Source organism: Bactrocera dorsalis, chromosome 5, assembly GCF_023373825.1.
Source record: "Bactrocera dorsalis isolate Fly_Bdor chromosome 5, ASM2337382v1, whole genome shotgun sequence".
In the NCBI taxonomy this organism is placed as follows: Eukaryota; Metazoa; Arthropoda; class Insecta; order Diptera; family Tephritidae; genus Bactrocera; species Bactrocera dorsalis.
Window position 1 is genome coordinate 49,727,187 of NC_064307.1, and position 19,792 is coordinate 49,746,978.

At 40.1% G+C, this 19,792-nt stretch overlaps 2 protein-coding genes across 2 annotated transcripts; both read right to left on the reverse strand.

Moving 5' to 3' along the window:
* Positions 1-1,571: 1,571 nt before the first annotated feature.
* LOC125778864 (uncharacterized) lies at positions 1,572-12,928 on the reverse strand. Its single transcript, XM_049458436.1, has 2 exons — positions 11,287-12,928; positions 1,572-1,793 (listed from the first exon to the last, which is right to left on the reverse strand). Exons 1-2 carry the CDS (start codon positions 12,406-12,408, stop codon positions 1,572-1,574), a joined length of 1,344 nt encoding a protein of 447 aa, XP_049314393.1. The 5' UTR covers positions 12,409-12,928.
* LOC105223447 (uncharacterized) lies at positions 6,364-6,832 on the reverse strand. The gene is made up of 2 exons (XM_019989307.3): positions 6,598-6,832; positions 6,364-6,531 (listed from the first exon to the last, which is right to left on the reverse strand). Exons 1-2 carry the CDS (start codon positions 6,707-6,709, stop codon positions 6,500-6,502), a joined length of 144 nt encoding a protein of 47 aa, XP_019844866.1. The 5' UTR covers positions 6,710-6,832; the 3' UTR covers positions 6,364-6,499.
* Positions 12,929-19,792: the final 6,864 nt, after the last annotated feature.

The window sequence follows — 19,792 nt, forward strand, 5'->3', positions numbered from 1 at the left end:
ATGTACTACTTTCATTTTACATCGTGCTTTCCCATTTCTTTGTATGCGGTATACCACGTCATTAAGTCGTTTCATCACCATATAGGGTCCTTCCCAGGCTGTCTGCAATTTCGGGGACAAGCCTTTCTTTCGAAGTGGATTGTACAACAGGACCAGATCACCTTCTTCAAAACCTTTTGAATTTGCCGCTTGATCGAACCGGTCCTTCATCTTATTGCTCATCAGATGCGTATGCTGTCTTACCATTAGATGCAATTCATTCATTTCTTCCTTTAAGGCAGAACAATAATCTCCATCATTTCTTACAGCTGTAGGATTCGTACCAAACTTAAGATCAGCAGGGAGTCGCAGATCAGATCCGAAAATAATCTTTGCTGGCGTGTAACCAGTTGTCTCGTGCTTCGCTGAACGATACGCCAGCAGGAACATCTGGATGCACTTGTCCCAATTCCGTTGGTCTTTATCAACGATTTTCCGCAGATGTTCTTCGAGCGTTCGGTTGAATCTCTCTACCATCCCATCTGATTGTGGGTGTAAAGCTGTTGTCCGTGTCTTGTGGATGCCCAATAATGTACAGACTTCTTGGAAAATGGAAGATTCGAAATTCCTGCCTTGATCTGAGTGTAATTCGACGGGCACTCCGAACCTTGTTATCCAATTTTCTACAAACGCTTCGGCTACTGTCTTCGCTTCCTGGTTTGGTAAGGCATATACTTCTGGCCATTTACTGAAATAGTCCATGACAACCAGTAGATATTTGTTTCCGGCCGTACTGGTTGGGAACGGACCTGCAATATCCATTGCGACTCGTTCAAATGGTGATCCCACGTTGTACTGTTGTAGCCTACCGCGACTTTTGGCTTTAGGACCTTTAGCTGCCATGCACTCTACGCAATTACTTATCCATTCTGCTATGGAATCTCGACAACCGATCCAGTAGAACCGTTGTTTAATCTTCTCTATAGTTTTCACAAGCGTTCTTCCTACCAATATGGGTGTATCTATTTTTGTTGGTTCCACAATCCACAACTCTTCAGTCCCACCTCCTCCATTCACTTTAGCCCATACAATCGCCTCAGATTTTGGTGGAATACTCTGATTATCATCAACAATCACCCTCTTACTTTCAACGTTGGTCACATATCCGGTGTTTATAGGCATCTCCATGTTCTGGCAAAACAGCATTTGCTTGTTTAAATCCAAAGTAACCCCGTGATCAATCATGAAATCTACTCCCATTATAATTTCATCCGTGATTTCTGCTACGATGAAGGTGTGATTAACTTCCAGGGTACCAATCATCACTTCGCAAAACACTTTTCCCGCGACAGCTGCTTCCTCCCCGGTGGCCGTTCGAAGCTTGCAACCGACTAATGGTTCAACCGTCCCTCTTACCACATCCGGTCGGATAATTGAATGTGTGGCACCAGTATCCAAAGTAAGCGTTGACAGTCGTCCATTTACGATGCCGTTGATAGTAAGATTGTTGTCATGGCGACCTATTTGTGATATCGAGATGGCGGGGCAAATAGTTGTGGGAACCAGCTCACGCCCCTTTGAACTGTTCCGTTTTAGTTTAACGACTTGTGAGATGTGGGTGCTTCGTCCTCGTTATCTGTTGGTTGTTTCCGTTTTGATGGGTTTACTTTTATATTGCAATTTCGGGCAAAGTGACCCGCTTTTCCACAGTTGAAACATCTGCCTGTTGTATTTACTCGCGGTGCAGCAATTGTCTTCAGAGTCTTCAATATTTCTTCCATCAGCGCCGGTTGTTCCATTTCAACCCTTTGTACCTTGTGTGCTGGTTTACTTAGTAGGGAAGCTGTTTCCTGTGTGAGGGCGTGCGAAACCGTTTCAGCAAACGTTCTTTTTGGCAATGCATATGTGGCGCGTTTGGTGTCCACATCACGAATTCCATTTATGAAACATTGAATTTTTACCCTCTCAATGTAATCCACAGGTGCATCTGCATTTGCCAAATGAGCCAGTCGTTCTATTTCAGTTGCGAACTCTTGCAATGACTCGTTCATTTTCTGACCCCTATTTTGCAGTTCGATCTGGTATATTTGTTTCCGGTGCTCACTACCATATCGTCTTTCTATCGCACTCATCAATGCCTCATAGTTGTCCCGTTCACAGTCTGGAATAGTCTGAAGGATTTCTGCCGCAGGTCCTTTCAATGATACAAACAAGGACGCCACTTTGTCCGCTGCATTCCAGTTATTGGCCATTGCTGTCTTTTCAAACTGAAGTTTGAAAATTTGAAATGGAATACTTCCATCGAATGTGGGTGCCTTCAATCTTGGATTATTTGTTGATGGTGCAGGGCCATGCAGTTGCAGTTCTCGCACACGATTACTTAATTGAAGAACTTCTGATCTTAAATTTTCTTCGTCATTTTTTATTGTGCTTAATTCGTCTTCAAATTTTGAAAATTTCTCTTGCACTTGTGTAGTATTTTCTGTAATCTGTTGTACCAAACGCTTTCCTAACTGCGTATTATTTTCAGTCATTTGTTGTGCCAGACGATTTTCTGTTTGCACTGCATTTTCTGCCATTTGCTTAATAGCCACTAACAACGTGTTCATGTCTACACTTGATGATGTTCGTTGTTCTTCTACTTTCTCTTCTACCTTTGTAGAAGTTTCTGGCCCAACAAATTCGAACTCGTCCACATTAATTCCATCCGCTTCCATTGCTTCACGTAATCGTGCCTGCAGATCCGCCTTTTGCCCGCTTATCGGCAAATTACGCTCCTCCAGTTCCTTTTTTAATTGCTGAATTCTCAATTCTCCGAATTTAACCATCTTGAATTTGGATTATTTGACAATCCCACTTCTGACACCAATTGTTACGAATTTACTCTTGCTAGTTTACTTTGTTAGGTTCGTATCTCTGGATTGACAAATAAAATCAACACTGTTTAATTTAATTCAACAACTCTTTATTTCACAACTCGTCTACACTATAGCAGTTTACTCTTAGCACTGATTGATTACGTTGGCGCTGCCACGGCTTATATAGCCACGCACTTCTCGCTGATGCCGACGTGTCCTTCTAGAATATCGCGTCTGGAAATTACCAGAACATACGGCTATACGGCGCCAGACGCAAGCAGACAGTCGCGGCGCCAGACTCAGCAATTGTTTAACTAGACGAGCAGACAGTGTGGCGCCAGATGTCTACAACAAGACAAATGCTATTCCATATACCTACAGCTATTGTTCATAATCAGGGATGCATATAGTAATACAAATACAACTTAATACTACTTTTTGTAACAATATAAAAAAAAAAAAATGGATCAATCTATGATGATCTCTATTCAGTATATTCAAAATGGCAGCAAGAGTTCTTTTTAATTTGTGACCTGCTAACTATCAGGTTTCAAATTTGAGTCGATATTTGAGACTAACGCTAGAGACAGTTTAGTGAATAGTAACATTCACAAATTGAGACTTTACCTCAAAACGTCTCAATTAGAGACTAGAGTCTGGTTACAGAATCCCGCTATATGTATATCTCATTCTGTAAGAACATATTGTTACAAAAGTAGTATTAAGTTGTATTTGTATTACTATATGCATCCCTGATTATGAACAATAGCTGTAGGTATATGGAATAGCATTTGTCTTGTTGTAGACATCTGGCGCCGCACTGTCTGCTTGTCTAGGTAAACAATATCTGAGTCTGGCGCCGCGACTGTCTGCTTGCGTCTGGCGCCGTATAGCCGTATGTTCTGGTAATTTCCAGACGCGATATTCTAGAAGGACACGTCGGCATCAGCGAGAAGTGCGTGGCTATATAAGCCGTGGCAGCGCCAACGTAATCAATCAGTGCTAAGAGTAAACTGTTATAGTGTAGACGAGTTGTGAAATAAAGAGTTGTTGAATTAAACTAAACAGTGTTGATTTTATTTGTCAATCCAGAGATACGAACCTAACAAAGTAAACTAGCAAGAGTAAATTCGTAACAATATGTAAATATGCAATGCTAATAGACTCATCTTGACTATACAATGACAGCATCTACTTATTGCAATATTTTTTGTCATGTGTTAAGGATTACGATTTAAGGCATACACCAGAAATATCCGGTCCCATAATTGGGAAGGTGCCCTTGCCCAGCTGGTTGAAGTCCTTGTTAGAGTAAAGTCTGATATCATCGCCGTCCAACAAATCCAAAAAAGGTATCTTTGATACAAAGGTCGGTAAATTCGGTATCCATGATGAAACATCCCCAAAGGGGTTGAGGCTCGACTTCGCCGGTCCCGAAATTTGGTTATTTCTAGTACTAGATTCCAGCACTAAAAAATTCATCAAATGTCCACCGTCAACAAAGTGATTGAACCTTATCAGTATGGCTTCAGGCCTGGAAAATCAACAACAGACCAGATAATCACCATGCGCCAAAACTGACGTTGAGCAATACCGAAAGCTCCGTCTGGATAGGGAAGGACCTCTCCGAGCCGTTCAATACCAAAAGAGGTTTCAGCCAATCGACTCTCTATCATGCGACTTCTTCAATCGTCTGCTGGAGAAAATATTTCGAGCTGCAGAGCTGAATCGAGAAGGGACAATCACAGCTATGAGAGAGTACAGCTACTGGCGTAGGCCGGTGATTTTGATATCATTCATTTGCGCCGTTAGTTTTGCTTTCTCCAGACTGTATAAGAAAGCGGAGCAAATGGGCAAGTAAAGTTCTCTCTCGACAAAAAAAAAGGCCAAACGCTATAAGTCACTCATTATTCCCGTCCTGTTACATGGTGCAGAGGAATGGACGATGACAACAACCGATGAGTCGACGTTACAAGTTTTCGAGTGAAAAGTTCTGCTGAAGATTTATGGTCCTTTACGCATTGGCAACGGCGAATGCCGCATTCGATGGAATGAAATGGATGGATGAGCTGTACAACTTTTATGATGACAATGACATAGTTCAGCGAATTAAGAGACAGTGGCTACGCTGGCTAGGTCATGTCGTCTGAATGGATGAAACGCTCCAGCTCTGAAAGTATTTGACGCAGTACCCGACGGTGAAGCCGAGGATGATTAAGACCTCCACTCCGTTAGAAAGATCAGGTGCAGAAGGACCTGCCAAGACTTGGAATATCCAATTGACGCCAAACACCGAAGAGAAAGAACGATTGGCGCGCTATCATACCATATCCTCTTGTTAAAGTTTTACATCGTAAAGTATTTCCCTGTCTTTGATTCTTGCAAGTGGCAAAAAAGTATAAAATGTTCGCTTACACCTGAACTTTGCACTTCTTTACTTGTTCATTTTCGCACGAGCCGGTCCTGAGGTATGTAGTTTTACCTATGTGTGGCGGTGTCATAGATCAATTTTTACACCGGCTCGTATGTATAAAGCTTTCTCATACCATATCGGACGTACAATTTAATTTATAAGCTTTTTCTTGGCTTTAGTGCTCTGGAAGTTATGTGCATTAAACCTAGACACGCCCACTTTTTCAAACATTGCAGCATCCAGATAAGTTTTGCTACTGGTACCAACTATTCCAAATTACAGCTCTATATCTTATTTTAGAACTTAAGTAGTTATGACACATTATAGGTTTTCCTTTAATGACGTTTTGTGGGTGCGGCAATGGCCCGATTACGCCCATCTACGTAAGGGGGAGCTACTTTTTTGCCAAGCAACATGTGTACTATCACGATATCTTAATTTTTACTCAAACTAACGCTTGCACGGACGGATGGACAGACAGACAGCCACCCGGATTTCAACTCCTCATTTATATATACATATACATATCTATAACACTATATCTATCCCGCTTATTAATAGATTATACGCACACAATACCTGATCAAAAATATTATACTCTGAAGAAAAATGTTGCAAGAGTATAAAATCAAATTTTCTTGATCTAAAGGACCTCCTCTATCCGTATATACCCATTTCAATCCCGAAATCGGGGGATGCTATTCTAAAATTTACACGTAAATTCAAACGTTTGAAGTGCGTATTTCTTTGATTTGTAATGAATAATATACATACCTTTAACATTTATATCCACTAAAACTTTACGCATTCGTTTCTATACATTTATTTCATAACGAATAATGGAAAAATAGTTTAAATTCAATATTTAACATTTGTTGAATTCTTTTTATTTTAAATTACTTCAGGAATGTGTTCTGCCGCTATAACAGCACGTTTCCTGGGTTCCCTGTTAGAAACGCATATTTATAAGTCCTTAATGTGTAAATAACGTATCTGATAAACATCTAAGTTTTTTTTACATAATTTCCTTTCAAGTTCCGCAGAAGTAAATATTTTACATTGAATGTCGTTACGGAATTTATTTGAAAAATGCAGATGCAACGAGCCATGACGTATCTTTTCGACAAAATTATTTATTGATCTTAACATTAAGATTGATTATAACATTTCGATTTAGCAGATTTCATTCCTTAAACGACAGATATAAATGTCCTTGATGTTCCAAAACCAAATTTCGTCGAAAGAAGCGCTATGCTTTTATTTTACCTAATACGAAAGGAGCTGCAGCGATAAACATATTATATTTAATGAAATGGCTTAAAACGCATTAATATTTCATTTACTTACCAATTCGGATAGCAGCACATAATACTGTAAAAAAAACAAAATTGTTACGCACATCTGCTTGGGTTCGCTTTTTCTCCTCAGCAGGATCGATTTGTGGTGGCATTCGAAACATATTTATTTTATTAATTTTACAGATTTTCTATATTAATTTTCACGTGTTTGTGTTTAGATAATAGAGCTGCAAAATAATCGATGTAACTATCGATAGTTTATTTTGACTATCGTTGACTTATGGCCTAACTAGATTTGCCAACGTTTTTTTTTTAAATTGCTAACTTTCACTTAATAACCAATTTCTTACCAATTTCATCGAATCGTACGACTGATTGTTACGTATATGGGGCAGTTGAATGAGTTGTACCAACTGATTGGATGAACATCAAAACTTTTTGATATTGTTACGAATTTACTCTTGCTAGTTTACTTTGTTAGGTTCGTATCTCTGGATTGACAAATAAAATCAACACTGTTTAATTTAATTCAACAACTCTTTATTTCACAACTCGTCTACACTATAGCAGTTTACTCTTAGCACTGATTGATTACGTTGGCGCTGCCACGGCTTATATAGCCACGCACTTCTCGCTGATGCCGACGTGTCCTTCTAGAATATTGCGTCTGGAAATTACCAGAACATAATGCTATACGGCGCCAGACGCAAGCAGACAGTCGCGGCGCCAGACTCAGCAATTGTTTAACTAGACAAGCAGACAGTGCGGCGCCAGATGTCTATTGTTTCGACAAGCAGACAGTCGTGGCGCCAGATGTCTACAACAAGACAAATGCTATTCCATATACCTACAGCTATTGTTCATAATCAGGGATGCATATAGTAATACAAATACAACTTAATACTACTTTTGTAACACTGCCCTCCACTAAAGCCTAATCGTCCCGATTAGGCACAAATCCTCTTGAACCAAATGGGGCGAGCCTCTCCAAATGTACTACTTTCATTTTACATTGTGCTTTCCCATTTCTTTGTATACGGTATACCACGTCATTAAGTCGTTTCATCACCATATAGGGTCCTTCTCAGGCTGTCTGCAGTTTCGGGGACAAGCCTTTCTTTCGAAGTGGATTGTACAACAGGACCAGATCACCTTCTTCAAAACCTTTTGAATTTGCCGCTTGATCGAACCGGTCCTTCATCTTATTGCGTATGCTGTCTTACCATTAGATGCAATTCATTCATTTCTTCCTTTAAGGCAGAACAATAATCTCCATCATTTCTTACAGCTGTAGGATTCGTTCCAAACTTAAGATCAGCAGGGAGTCGCAGATCAGATCCAAAAATAATCTTTGCTGGCGTGTAACCAGTTGTCTCGTGCTTTGCTGAACGATACGCCAGCAGGAACATCTGGATGCACTTGTCCCAATTCCGTTGATCTTTATTAACGATTTTCCGCAGATGTTCTTCGAGCGTTCGGTTGAATCTCTCTACCATCCCATCTGATTGTGGGTGTAACGCTGTTGTCCGTGTCTTGTGGATGCCCAATAATGTACAGACTTCTTGGAAAATGGAAGATTCGAAATTCCTGCCTTGATCTGAGTGTAATTCGACGGGGACTCCGAACCTTGTTATCCAATTTTCGACAAACGCTTCGGCTACTGTCTTCGCTTCTTGGTTTGGTAAGGCATATACTTCTGGCCATTTACTGAAATAGTCCATGACAACCAGTAGATATTTGTTTCCGGCCGTACTGGTTGGGAACGGACCTGCAACATCCATTGCGACTCGTTCAAATGGTGATCCCACGTTGTACTGTTGTAGCCTACCGCGACTTTTGGCTTTAGGACCTTTAGCTGCCATGCACTCTACGCAATTACTTATCCATTCTGCTATGGAATCTCGACAACCGATCCAGTAGAACCGTTGTTTAATCTTCTCTGTAGTTTTTGTAATTCCAAGGTGCCCTCCACTAGGTCCATTGTGATATTCTTTCAATACTTTCGGGATCATGGACTTCGGTACTATGATCAGCAGACGAGACTGTTTGCCATCTTCGCTTTCCCAGGTACGATGAAGGTATCCATTAACGAGGTTTACGCTGTTCCATTGGGCCCAATATGCTTTTGCCGTTGGACTCTCGCTACTTATTTGTTCCTTTGGTGGTCGTACCCCATTTTCTTTGGCTATTATCAGCTTTGCAAGATCAGGGTCCTCCAGCTGATTGATTCTGATGCGGTGATGAGTCCAATCATCTTCAGGTTCTATATTCAGTAATCGCACGTCGATTATACCTTCTTTTCCTTCTGATTTGGAGCAATGTTTACATTCCAGTGGACAAGGGCGACGTGATAATGCATCCGCATTTTTGTGGTGAATCCCCTTTCGATGTTCCGTTTCGAAGTCGTAATTCTGTAATCTATCGATCCATCGTGCAATTTGGCCTTCCGGATTCCTAAACTGTAATAACCATTTTAATGCTGCATGATCAGTCCTCAGCAAGAACCGTTGTCCATACAAATACTTGTGGAAATGTTTTACACATTCCACCACAGCTAGTAGTTCTTTTCGCGTCACACAGTAGTTTTTCTCTGGTTTCCCGAGCACTCTGCTGTAATACCCAATTACTCTTTCTTGTCCGTCGATGAGCTGAGACAGGACACCTCCAATTCCATAAGCGCTCGCATCTGTATCCAGGATGAATTTCTTTCCAGGTATTGGATAAGCTAACATCGGTGCCGTACAAAGTAGTTCTTTCAGCTGCTCAAACGCTTTTTCTTGTTCCAACTGCCATACAAACGGGCGATTCTTCTTTGTTAAATCATGTAAACTTCTAGCCACGTTCGCAAATCCAGGTACAAAACGGCGATAAAACGTGCATAAGCCGAGGAAGCTGCGGAGTTCATGTATGTTGGTGGGTTGAGGCCAATCTTTAACTGCTTTTATTTTTCCCTCCTCGGTGTGAATCCCCTCAGTTGACACTTTATGTCCGAGATATGTGACCTGCTTCTTCCATAATGAACACTTTTTGGGATTCAAGCGTAATCCGGCTGATACTATTCGCTGAAAGACTTCCTCTAGATTTTTCAGATGATCATCAAAACTTTTTCCCATGATGATAATGTCATCAAGATACACCAAACATGTCTTCCAGTTGAGTCCTTTTAACACATGTTCCATCAGTCGCTCGAACGTTGCAGGCGCATTACATAACCCAAATGGCATCACAGAGAATTCCCATAACCCGTCGCCCATACTGAAAGCGGTCTTTTCACGGTCACGTTCATCAATCTCGACTTGCCAATATCCACTTTGTAGATCTAATGTAGAAAACCATTTCGCTCCAGACAAGGTGTCTAATGTATCGTCGATTCTCGGTAGAGGATAACTGTCTTTCTTTGTGACATCATTCAACTTCCTATAATCTACGCAGAAACGGGTGCTACCATCTTTCTTTTTAACTAAGACGATAGGTGAGCTCCATGGACTTATTGAAGGTTCGATTACACCGTTTTTGTGCATGTCTTCAATAATTTTGTTAGCATCTTCACGTTTTGCTAGTGGAACCCTACGCGGAGCTTGCCGGATTGGTTTAGCGTCTCCGGTATTTATGCGATGTTTGACAATGCTCGTTCTTCCTGTGTTGTTTCCTTCGTTTGCAAATATGGATGCGTATTTTTCTAACAGTTTTTCTGCTTTTAATTTTTCATTTCCATGCAGTTCGTTCAGCAAATTATTTAGGAGTGTAGGACTTATCTGCTGTGGCTCAATAGTAGGCTTCTGTTGTGACTGTTCGCATCGTGCTATTGCACTTATATTCTGGCACTGTCCAATTACTGCTCCTTTCTTCAGACTTATAGGCGTGTTGAATTCATTCACTACTCTGACCGGAATGGTGGCGTCTTCTCTAATTTTCACAAGCGTTCTTCCTACCAATATGGGTGTATCTATTTTTGTTGGTTCCACAATCCACAATTCTTCAGTCCCACCTGCTCCATTCACTTTAGCCCATACAATCGCCTCAGATTTTGGTGGAATACTCTGATTATCATCAACAATCACCCTCTTACTTTCAACGTTGGTCACATATCCAGTGTTTATAGGCATCTCCATGTTCTGGCAAAACAGCATTTGCTTGTTTAAATCCAAAGTAACCCTATGATCAATCATGAAATCTACTCCCATTATAATTTCATCCGTGATTTCTGCTACGATGAAGGTGTGATTAACTTCCAGCGTACCAATCATTACTTCGCAAAACACTTTTCCCGCGACAGCTGCTTCCTCTCCGGTGGCCGTTCGAAGCTTGCAACCGACTAATGGTTCAACCGTTCCTCTTGCCACATCCGGTCGGATAATTGAATGTGTGGCACCAGTATCCAAAGTAAGCGTTGACAGTCGTCCATTTACGATGCCGTTGATAGTAAGATTGTTGTCATGGCGACCTATTTGTGATATCGAGATGGCGGGGCAAATAGTTGTGGGAACCAGCTCACGCCCCTTTGAACTGTTCCGTTTTAGTTTAACGACTTGTGAGATGTGGATGCTCCGTCCTCGTTATCTGTTGGTTGTTTCCGTTTTGATGGGTTTACCTTTATATTGCAATTTCGGGCAAAGTGACCCGCTTTTCCACAGTTGAAACATCTGCCTGTTGTATTTACTCGCGGTGCAGCAATTGTCTTCAGAGTCTTTAATATTTCCTCCATCAGCGCCGGTTGTTCCATTTCAACCCTTTGTACTTTGTGTGCTGGTTTACTTAGTAGGGAAGCTGTTTCCTGTGTGAGGGCGTGCGAAACCGTTTCAGCAAACGTTCTTTTTGGCAATGCATATGTGGCGCGTTTGGTGTCCACATCACGAATTCCATTTATGAAACATTGAATTTTTACCCTGTCAATGTAATCCACAGGTGCATCTGCATTTGCCAAATGAGCCAGTCGTTCTATTTCCGTTGCGAACTCTTGCAATGACTCGTTCATTTTCTGACCCCTATTTTGCAGTTCGATCTGGTATATTTGTTTCCGGTGCTCACTACCATATCGTCTTTCTATCGCACTCATCAATGCCTCATAGTTGTCCCGTTCACAGTCTGGAATAGTCTGAAGGATTTCTGCCGCAGGTCCTTTCAATGATACAAACAAGGACGCCACCTTGTCCGCTGCATTCCAATTATTGGCCATTGCTGTCTTTTCAAATTGAAGTTTGAAAATTTGAAATGGAATACTTCCATCGAATGTGGGTGCCTTCAATCTTTGATTATTTGTTGATGGTGCAGGGCCATGTAGTTGCAGTTCTCGCACACGATTACTCAGTTGAAGAAATTCTGATCTTAAATTTTCTTCGTCATTTTTTATTGTGCTTAATTCGTCTTCAAATTTTGAAAATTTCTCTTGCACTTGTGTATTATTTTCTGTAATCTGTTGTACCAAACGCTTTTCTAACTGCGTATTATTTTCAGTTATTTGTTGTGTAAGGCGAGACTCTAACTGTGATGTATTTTCAGCTATTTGCGTTATTTGCTGTGCCAGACGATTTTCTGCCTGCACTGCATTTTCTGCATTTTCGGCTATTTGCTGTGCCAGACGATTTTCTGTTTGCACTACATTTTCTGCCATTTGCTTAATAGCCACTAACAACGTGTTCATGTCTACACTTGATGATGTTCGTTGTTCTTCTACTTTCTCTTCTACCTTTGTAGAAGTTTCTGGCCCAACAAATTCGAACTCGTCCACATTAATTCCATCCGCTTCCATTGCTTCACGTAATCGTGCCTGCAGATCCGCCTTTTGCCCGCTTATCGGCAAATTACGCTCCTCCAGTTCCTTTTTTAATTGCTGAATTCTCAATTCTCTGAATTTAATCATCTTGAATTTGGATTATTTGACAATCCCACTTCTGACACCAATTGTTACGAATTTACTCTTGCTAGTTTACTTTGTTAGGTTCGTATCTCTGGATTGACAAATAAAATCAACACTGTTTAATTTAATTCAACAACTCTTTATTTCACAACTCGTCTACACTATAGCAGTTTACTCTTAGCACTGATTGATTACGTTGGCGCTGCCACGGCTTATATAGCCACGCACTTCTCGCTGATGCCGACGTGTCCTTCTAGAATATTGCGTCTGGAAATTACCAGAACATAATGCTATACGGCGCCAGACGCAAGCAGACAGTCGCGGCGCCAGACTCAGCAATTGTTTAACTAGACAAGCAGACAGTGCGGCGCCAGATGTCTATTGTTTCGACAAGCAGACAGTCGTGGCGCCAGATGTCTACAACAAGACAAATGCTATTCCATATACCTACAGCTATTGTTCATAATCAGGGATGCATATAGTAATACAAATACAACTTAATACTACTTTTGTAACAATATTTTGTCAAATTGGTTGTGTTAGTTGGATCGTGTTTGGGTTGGTCGTGCGATTTCAATCGATTTCGCCATTTTATTTTGGCTGTCGAAGAGGGCGCATCATATATAATAAGTAAAGCAACAACTTCCGAACTCATGTTTAAGCAACGAAGTGAATATTCAAAATGAAGTTGGCCTCAAAATTGTGTTAAAAGTTGTGTCGTATGTAGCGACAAGGTCAATTTCTAGCCCAACTCAATCAACCAACTAATTTGTGCGTGTATGCCTTCCATTATAGGACATTCTGTAAGCAGTCTCTAGTCACTATTTGAGATATTTTTAAGTAAAGTCTCAATTTTTGACTAGTTACTATTCACTAAACAGTATTGTTTTTGTTTTAACGGTATATCAATCCCGGTTAGGATTGTCAGTGCCTCTCTTAATTAAAGAAAGATCTCTTGATGCTCATAAGAGCTCCAAGCAGGTAGCTGCAAGGGTGATTTCTACGAAAACATTCTAGTAGGAACTGCTAGGAGATGAATTCATTATGCTCCTTAACTGGAAGCGTAAGGGTCTCACTATGTAGGTGTTCAGTGGGCATCTTGTCATGGTCCTCGTCTGCGGACCACTGCATCCAGGCGACCATATTGGTATGGTGTAATTGAGGACCGGCCAGCCGATTGCCTTGTATGTTGTCAACAACGTTTCTTTGTCTTTTCCCCATGTGCTGCCGGCTAGCGCCTTGAGGATTTTGTTGCGGCTCTGAACCTTGGCGATAATCGCGGTCATATGGGGAGTAAAGGAACATAGACTATCAAAAGTTACACCTAAAATCTTAGGATTATTGACAATCGGAATTTTGAAGCCATCGACTGCAATATTAAGGTCAAGTCTATACTTCTTAGCCCAGTTCGTAAAAATGGCCGCTGTGGATTTAGTGGGAAAAATGTTGCCCGACGACAATATCGTGCAATCATCTGCGTACGAGGCTATGGAAACCCTTTCTGGTAACTGTGGGAGTTTCAAGATATAGAAGTTAAACAGTAGGGAGAGGACACCACCCTGCGGAACCCCCTGTTTAATTCTTAACAGTTTAGATGTTTAACCTCGAAATAGTACGGGTGATTGTCGACCGCTCAGGTAGTTCATAGTCCACCTCTTCAGTCCAGAGGAAGCGTAGTTTTCTCGATGTCCTGCAGTAGCGTTGTGTGGTTGACTGTGTCAAAAGCTTTTGAAAAGTCCAACGCTACGAGGATCGTTCTCTCACAGGGTGGTTTCTGGTTAAGGCTAAGAACTATATCTGCGTTTATGATGCTAAGTGCTGTGGTGGTTCTGTGCACTTTTGGGAATCCATGCTGGTGGCTGGCTAGGCTCAGGTGGTGAGTGAAGGTCGGGAGTAGCAAGACCTCAAGTGTCTTCACTACTGGGGAGAGGAGAGTTATGGGACGATAAGACTCCCCTTTGTTGGCAGGTTTCCCAGGTTTCAGTAGTAGGATCACTCTTCCGACTTTCCACGCATCGGGTATTTGCAGAGTGGTCAGCGACAGGTGTAGGACCTTGGTAAGAAAGCTTGTAAGATTTTGATTTGTTGATGACATTCTGAACCTCTCCGGGATCGGCATAGCGTAAGATGTCGCGCTCATTAGCTAAAATGGCTGCTTCGGCTGGGAAATTGGGACGGATTTCCGCTATTCTTCCAGCCGGGATGAAGCGAGCGGTGGCTGCTGCGATCACCTTTCGGAATCGACATTCGCCAACGGGTACGTCCGTAGGAATAGGTAGTGCGTTGAAGGTGCTCTCAGTAAATTCTGTGAAGCCGACCCAGTTAGCTTCGTTAAAGTTAACGAAGGTGCGATTGTCCACAAAAACAAAATCGGGAGGTTTCTCGATCGAAGTAATTATGGGCAGATGGTCAGATGCGAGATGCGAGCAATGGTAGTATCAGGCGAGCTATTACAGGTGCCGATAACTCTGGTGGGGGCTTAATCATTCATTGTGCAGAATGTCGAATCGCCAATCTGTTCCACCAGCTCCATCCCCCATCGATCGTTTGACAGGCAGGAATGCCAAAGATCGTGGTGCGGGTTAAAGTTGTCTAGTACCAAACAAAGTAGAGCACCTATATTCGGGTGATATCTTGTAGGGCAACATGTAACTGGGGGATGTATATATTAAATATTTCGAGCTCGACATCGCCTGACCGGACAGCTATACCGTGACATTCTAGGGTAGTATCCCTGCGGTCAATGTCTTCAGTGATTAGACGATACTGCATGGTGTTGTTCAATATGAAGGCTAGGCCACCACCATTATCTCGCTCGCGATCCTGACGTAAAATGTTGAAACCGACACAACTCAGAAGATCTGAGCAGCTGTTTAACTTGATTTCTTGGACCGCAACTATCGATACGCATTCCCGGTTCATAAGCGTCTGGCACAAGGAACAATCTGTGCGAGGAACCAAGAGTTGCTGATTGGATTGGAGCGGTATGAAGGTTGGGGAGAGGGAACAAGTCAGAGTGGGAGCTTGGTTGACTGTTTGTTGAGCTCCTGGGGACCGTGGAGGTCCTCTGTTGGCCATTCGGGATGAGTGGCGGCGCAGCGCGCGAACTGTGTGTAGATTGCACAGCCGTGGAGACTAGTGTCGCCGTATTGCGTTGGCAACATGGGGCCACGTAACTCGTGGTTCACTCCCTATGGGTCTTAAGGCCTGAGCAGGTCTTAAGATTGCTCCAACCATTGCATGTATTACACCTGACCGAGGTGGAGTTTGGATGGAGCGTTTTAGCGCAAACGCAGCCCCAAAATTCCTCCTGTCCCGGGTTCGAGTCAATGCCAGCACGAGTTAGGAAGATACGGAGAAACCCTGCTGCAAGGCATTGCTCTAATGACGACAAACAAGCTTTAAATCGCCGAAAAACCAGCCCTTGGCCGGATAAAATCCGGGTCAATTCCGGTGCGTAGAACCGGCTGTCGTGGTAATTGTAATGAACTAAATAGTCTCTAGCATTAGTCTCAAAATATTGACTCAAATTAGAGACCTGATAGTATGCAGGTCACAAAGCTAAAAAGATCTCTTGCTTGCCATTTTGAATATACTAAATAGAGATCATCATAGATTGATCGATTGTTTTTTTTATATTTTGTAAGCAACTCAAACCCGAAGAGGTGAAAATAAATCAATTTTACATAAATTTCGCAAATAATATGAAACAAAGTCAACATATATTTTTATTTTTATTGGTAAATATGTTTTTTACGATGTTATAGAAAATTTTATATTTGTTATCGACATATATATTTTCATTCAAGTGTAAAAAACATCTCTGAATAATGAAATGCAAGAGATTTTGTGACTGTCACTTACTGAATAGCAAAATCGTCTCAAGTCACAAAAATTGTCTTAAATTTAGAGATTTATGCCTGTATCACAGCACAGAATTGCACGGCCAGTTTTGCGGAAGATTTATGGTCTTTTGCGCATTGGCAACGGTCAATATCGCATTCAATGGAACGATGAGCTGTACAAGGTATACGACGGCATTGACATAGTTCAGTGAATTAAGAGACAGCGGCAACACTTGCTAGGTAATATCGTCCGCATGGATGAAAACACTCTAGCTATGAAAGTATTCAACGCAGTACCCGCCGGGGAAAGCAGAGAAGAGAGGCCTCCACTTCGTTGTAGAGATCAGGAAGAGAAGGGCCTGGATTCGCTTGGAATCTCCAATTGGCCCCCCTCGACGGGTCAAATTATTTAAGCAGAGAACGTGTATGATGCAGAAAGTTCACGACGCAAAGAACGTATCTTTTCACAAATCGGTTCAGCCGTTCTTGAGTTATAAATATAGATATAAATTGCGAAATGGAGGGGGTTTTGCAAAAAGGGCGCCTTTAGGACCTTGTCCAGGACTAAAGGAATACCCGTACATACATACGTACATTTACACGTCTTTCCGTGCTGCGGTTCGGAAGTAATGCGCGGACATACAAAAAAGGCGTTTCATTTTTATGCATAAGATAAAAATTTGAAAATGTTTTCATATTTATTTCTTTTAACCACTAACAATTGAATTTCAATATCATTTTATTTAAAATAATAAATGTTATTAATTTATTAATGTTTTATAATAAATAGAAAAAATATGGAGTAAGATATTACGGATTTTAATACCTTATATCATAAATTTGATCTTCAAATTAAGAATAATGGGCATTTAATACATTTCGATTGATTAGAGATTAATATTTTAAGATTTCGTTTCAAAATATTAAATTGCGGTACAGTAAATAATTTTTTACCATATTCAAAATATTTCCTTGCGGCACTAATCGCCGTTTGAACTTACGTCCGGAAAACATAGAGCGCGACAGACTGCAAGCGACATACGTTCTTATGGTTATGTTGTTGTGCAGCTGCCTCAATAACTGTGTCCTTAATATTTGACAGATGTCGCTTGCAGTCTGTCGCGCTCTATGTGTACCGGGCGTTAGTATATCAGAATCTATAACACTCCTAAAGGGGCAATTTAAAATCGCCAAAAATCTGGATTGCTAACGCGGCATCTTGGCAAGCAAAAGTCATACTAACAGTCAAATCTACTGCCATTGTCAAAACGGTATGTGGGCATTTGTTATCATAATATAATCATTTGTAAATGGCGTCGAGCAGGAAAATACGAGCTATGAAAAAGCTTGAAATTTTGAAAAGACTTTATGAAATTCATAAATAAACAAAAATAAAAGAAGACTGATCTGTCACACTATTGAAATGACAGTTCTTTGCATGAAATAGTTTGTATAAAAATTTGTATGCCATATATTGTATTAGATAAGTAATTTGGAATGTCCACAGCCAATACGTACAGCAATAAAGTTAGTATACCATAAACTTTTGCCTGTCGAGATGTCCCATAACATATTGCCAATGGAGACTGCGCATTGCTAATATTTAGCAATTGATTTCTAAATATATTTCATGCCATTCATTGCTAGCAATGTACCGACATTTTGGTGGTTTGACTAACCGGTTTTCATTATTCCGCATGATGGCAGCAAAGATGAATTGCCAGCCAATGCCCCATGTTTTTTGTTATATTGCGTAACCTGCAATTTAGCAAAATAATATTCAAAACATAAATTTGAACAAAAGGGTAAATAAATACATACATATGTATATATATGTATGATTAATATTTTAATATTAGTTAATAGTATAAATAAATATCATTGCTCATATTAACTATATTAATTTAATTGGTAAATAAGCATTATGCAAAAATTATTTAAGCCTTAACTTATGAAATTTGTTTTGTTTTTGAGAAATACATTTGTAGAAAAAGGTTCATTCCATTTCCAGTCATCCTCGTAAAATTTTAAATGCTTCTAGAGATCAAAGCCTATACAGTGTCGGACAAAACATAAAAAATCAGCATACTTTTAGTTTAACCAAGTTTCTTTATATAAAAAGTTATGACGCGATTAAAATTCCACTTATTTCAAAGAAATTAATAAAAAAGGGACCATGGCTGGAAATAAAAATTAAATTCTATTAAAAGAATTAATAGCCCTGACAGACGAGCAAAATTAATACGCGTTAAGCAACGCTAATGCGCATTGAAATTTTATAATGACAGACGGCAGACTTTGACATTTAGACAGCTGATTGTGAAATTTGTTTATTTATTTAAAAAAAAGTGAAATAAAAATGAATAAGAGAAATTATTAATAGAAATTTTGGTATTTTTGGAAAATCAATATAAATTTAACGAAAAAATACGTTTATTATTAACTACGTTCAAAGATAATAGAGTGAAATTAATAGCATTAATTGATTGTAATGCGGAAAAAGTGTGCAAAAAAGTTAAGAATATTGGAAAAAATAGATAGCAAACTGTGCGTTGTTTATTTTCTGCCATATAAAAACATTAAAATTAGTTTTTGTTAATATACTTGCTTTGATGCTGTAAACGCAAAGGAGGCGGCAGACTTCAACCGACATCTGTCAAAAAATAGTAAAATCGGCCATTTTTGAGCAGTGTTGTCTACTTGCAATAACATGGGTCAAATGCACAAGTAAATGTAAATTAAGCCCACTAATGCAAGTTATAGCCCTGACAGACGAGCAAAATAAATGCGCCTTAATCAACGCTAATGCGCATTGAAATTTTATGGTAACAGACGGCAGGTTTGTGCATTTAGACAGCTGATAGTGAAATTTGTTTCTTTATTGAAAAACAAAGTGAAATAGAAATGAATAAGAAAAACTATTAATAGAAATTTTGATAATTTTGGAAAATCAATATAAATTTAACGAAAAAATTCGTTTATTATTATCTACGTTAAAAGATAATAGAGTGAAGTTAATAGCAATAATTGATTGTAATGCGGAAAAAGTGTGCAAAAAAATTAAGAATATTGGAAAAATGGATAGCAACAGTGCGACAGTGTTAAAAAATAGCAAAAAATCGGCCATTTTGAGCAGTGTTGCCTACTCAAATTTGGTAAATTCAGCTAAATGCACGAAATTCTTGTGCATTACAAATTCGCATTAACATGGATCAAATGCGCAAGTAAATGTAAATAAAGCCCGTTAATGCAAATTAGCGCTGTCGTCTGTCAGGGCTATAAGCCCACTAATGCATATTAGCGCTGTCGTCTGTCAGGGCTATAATAGTAAAAACTACAGCAATGATTTATCACAAAAAGACATTTGTAACAAATTTTATGTCAACAAATCAACAGTGAGCTTTATTATAGAGAAATTCAGGGACAACCGATCTGTGAAAACTCACCATCGCGGAAGACGACTCAAAGCTACAATACGACATGATGATTCAAAAATATTTACGAGAACTAAATTAGTTTCTATATAAGTCGGCAGCGAGCGT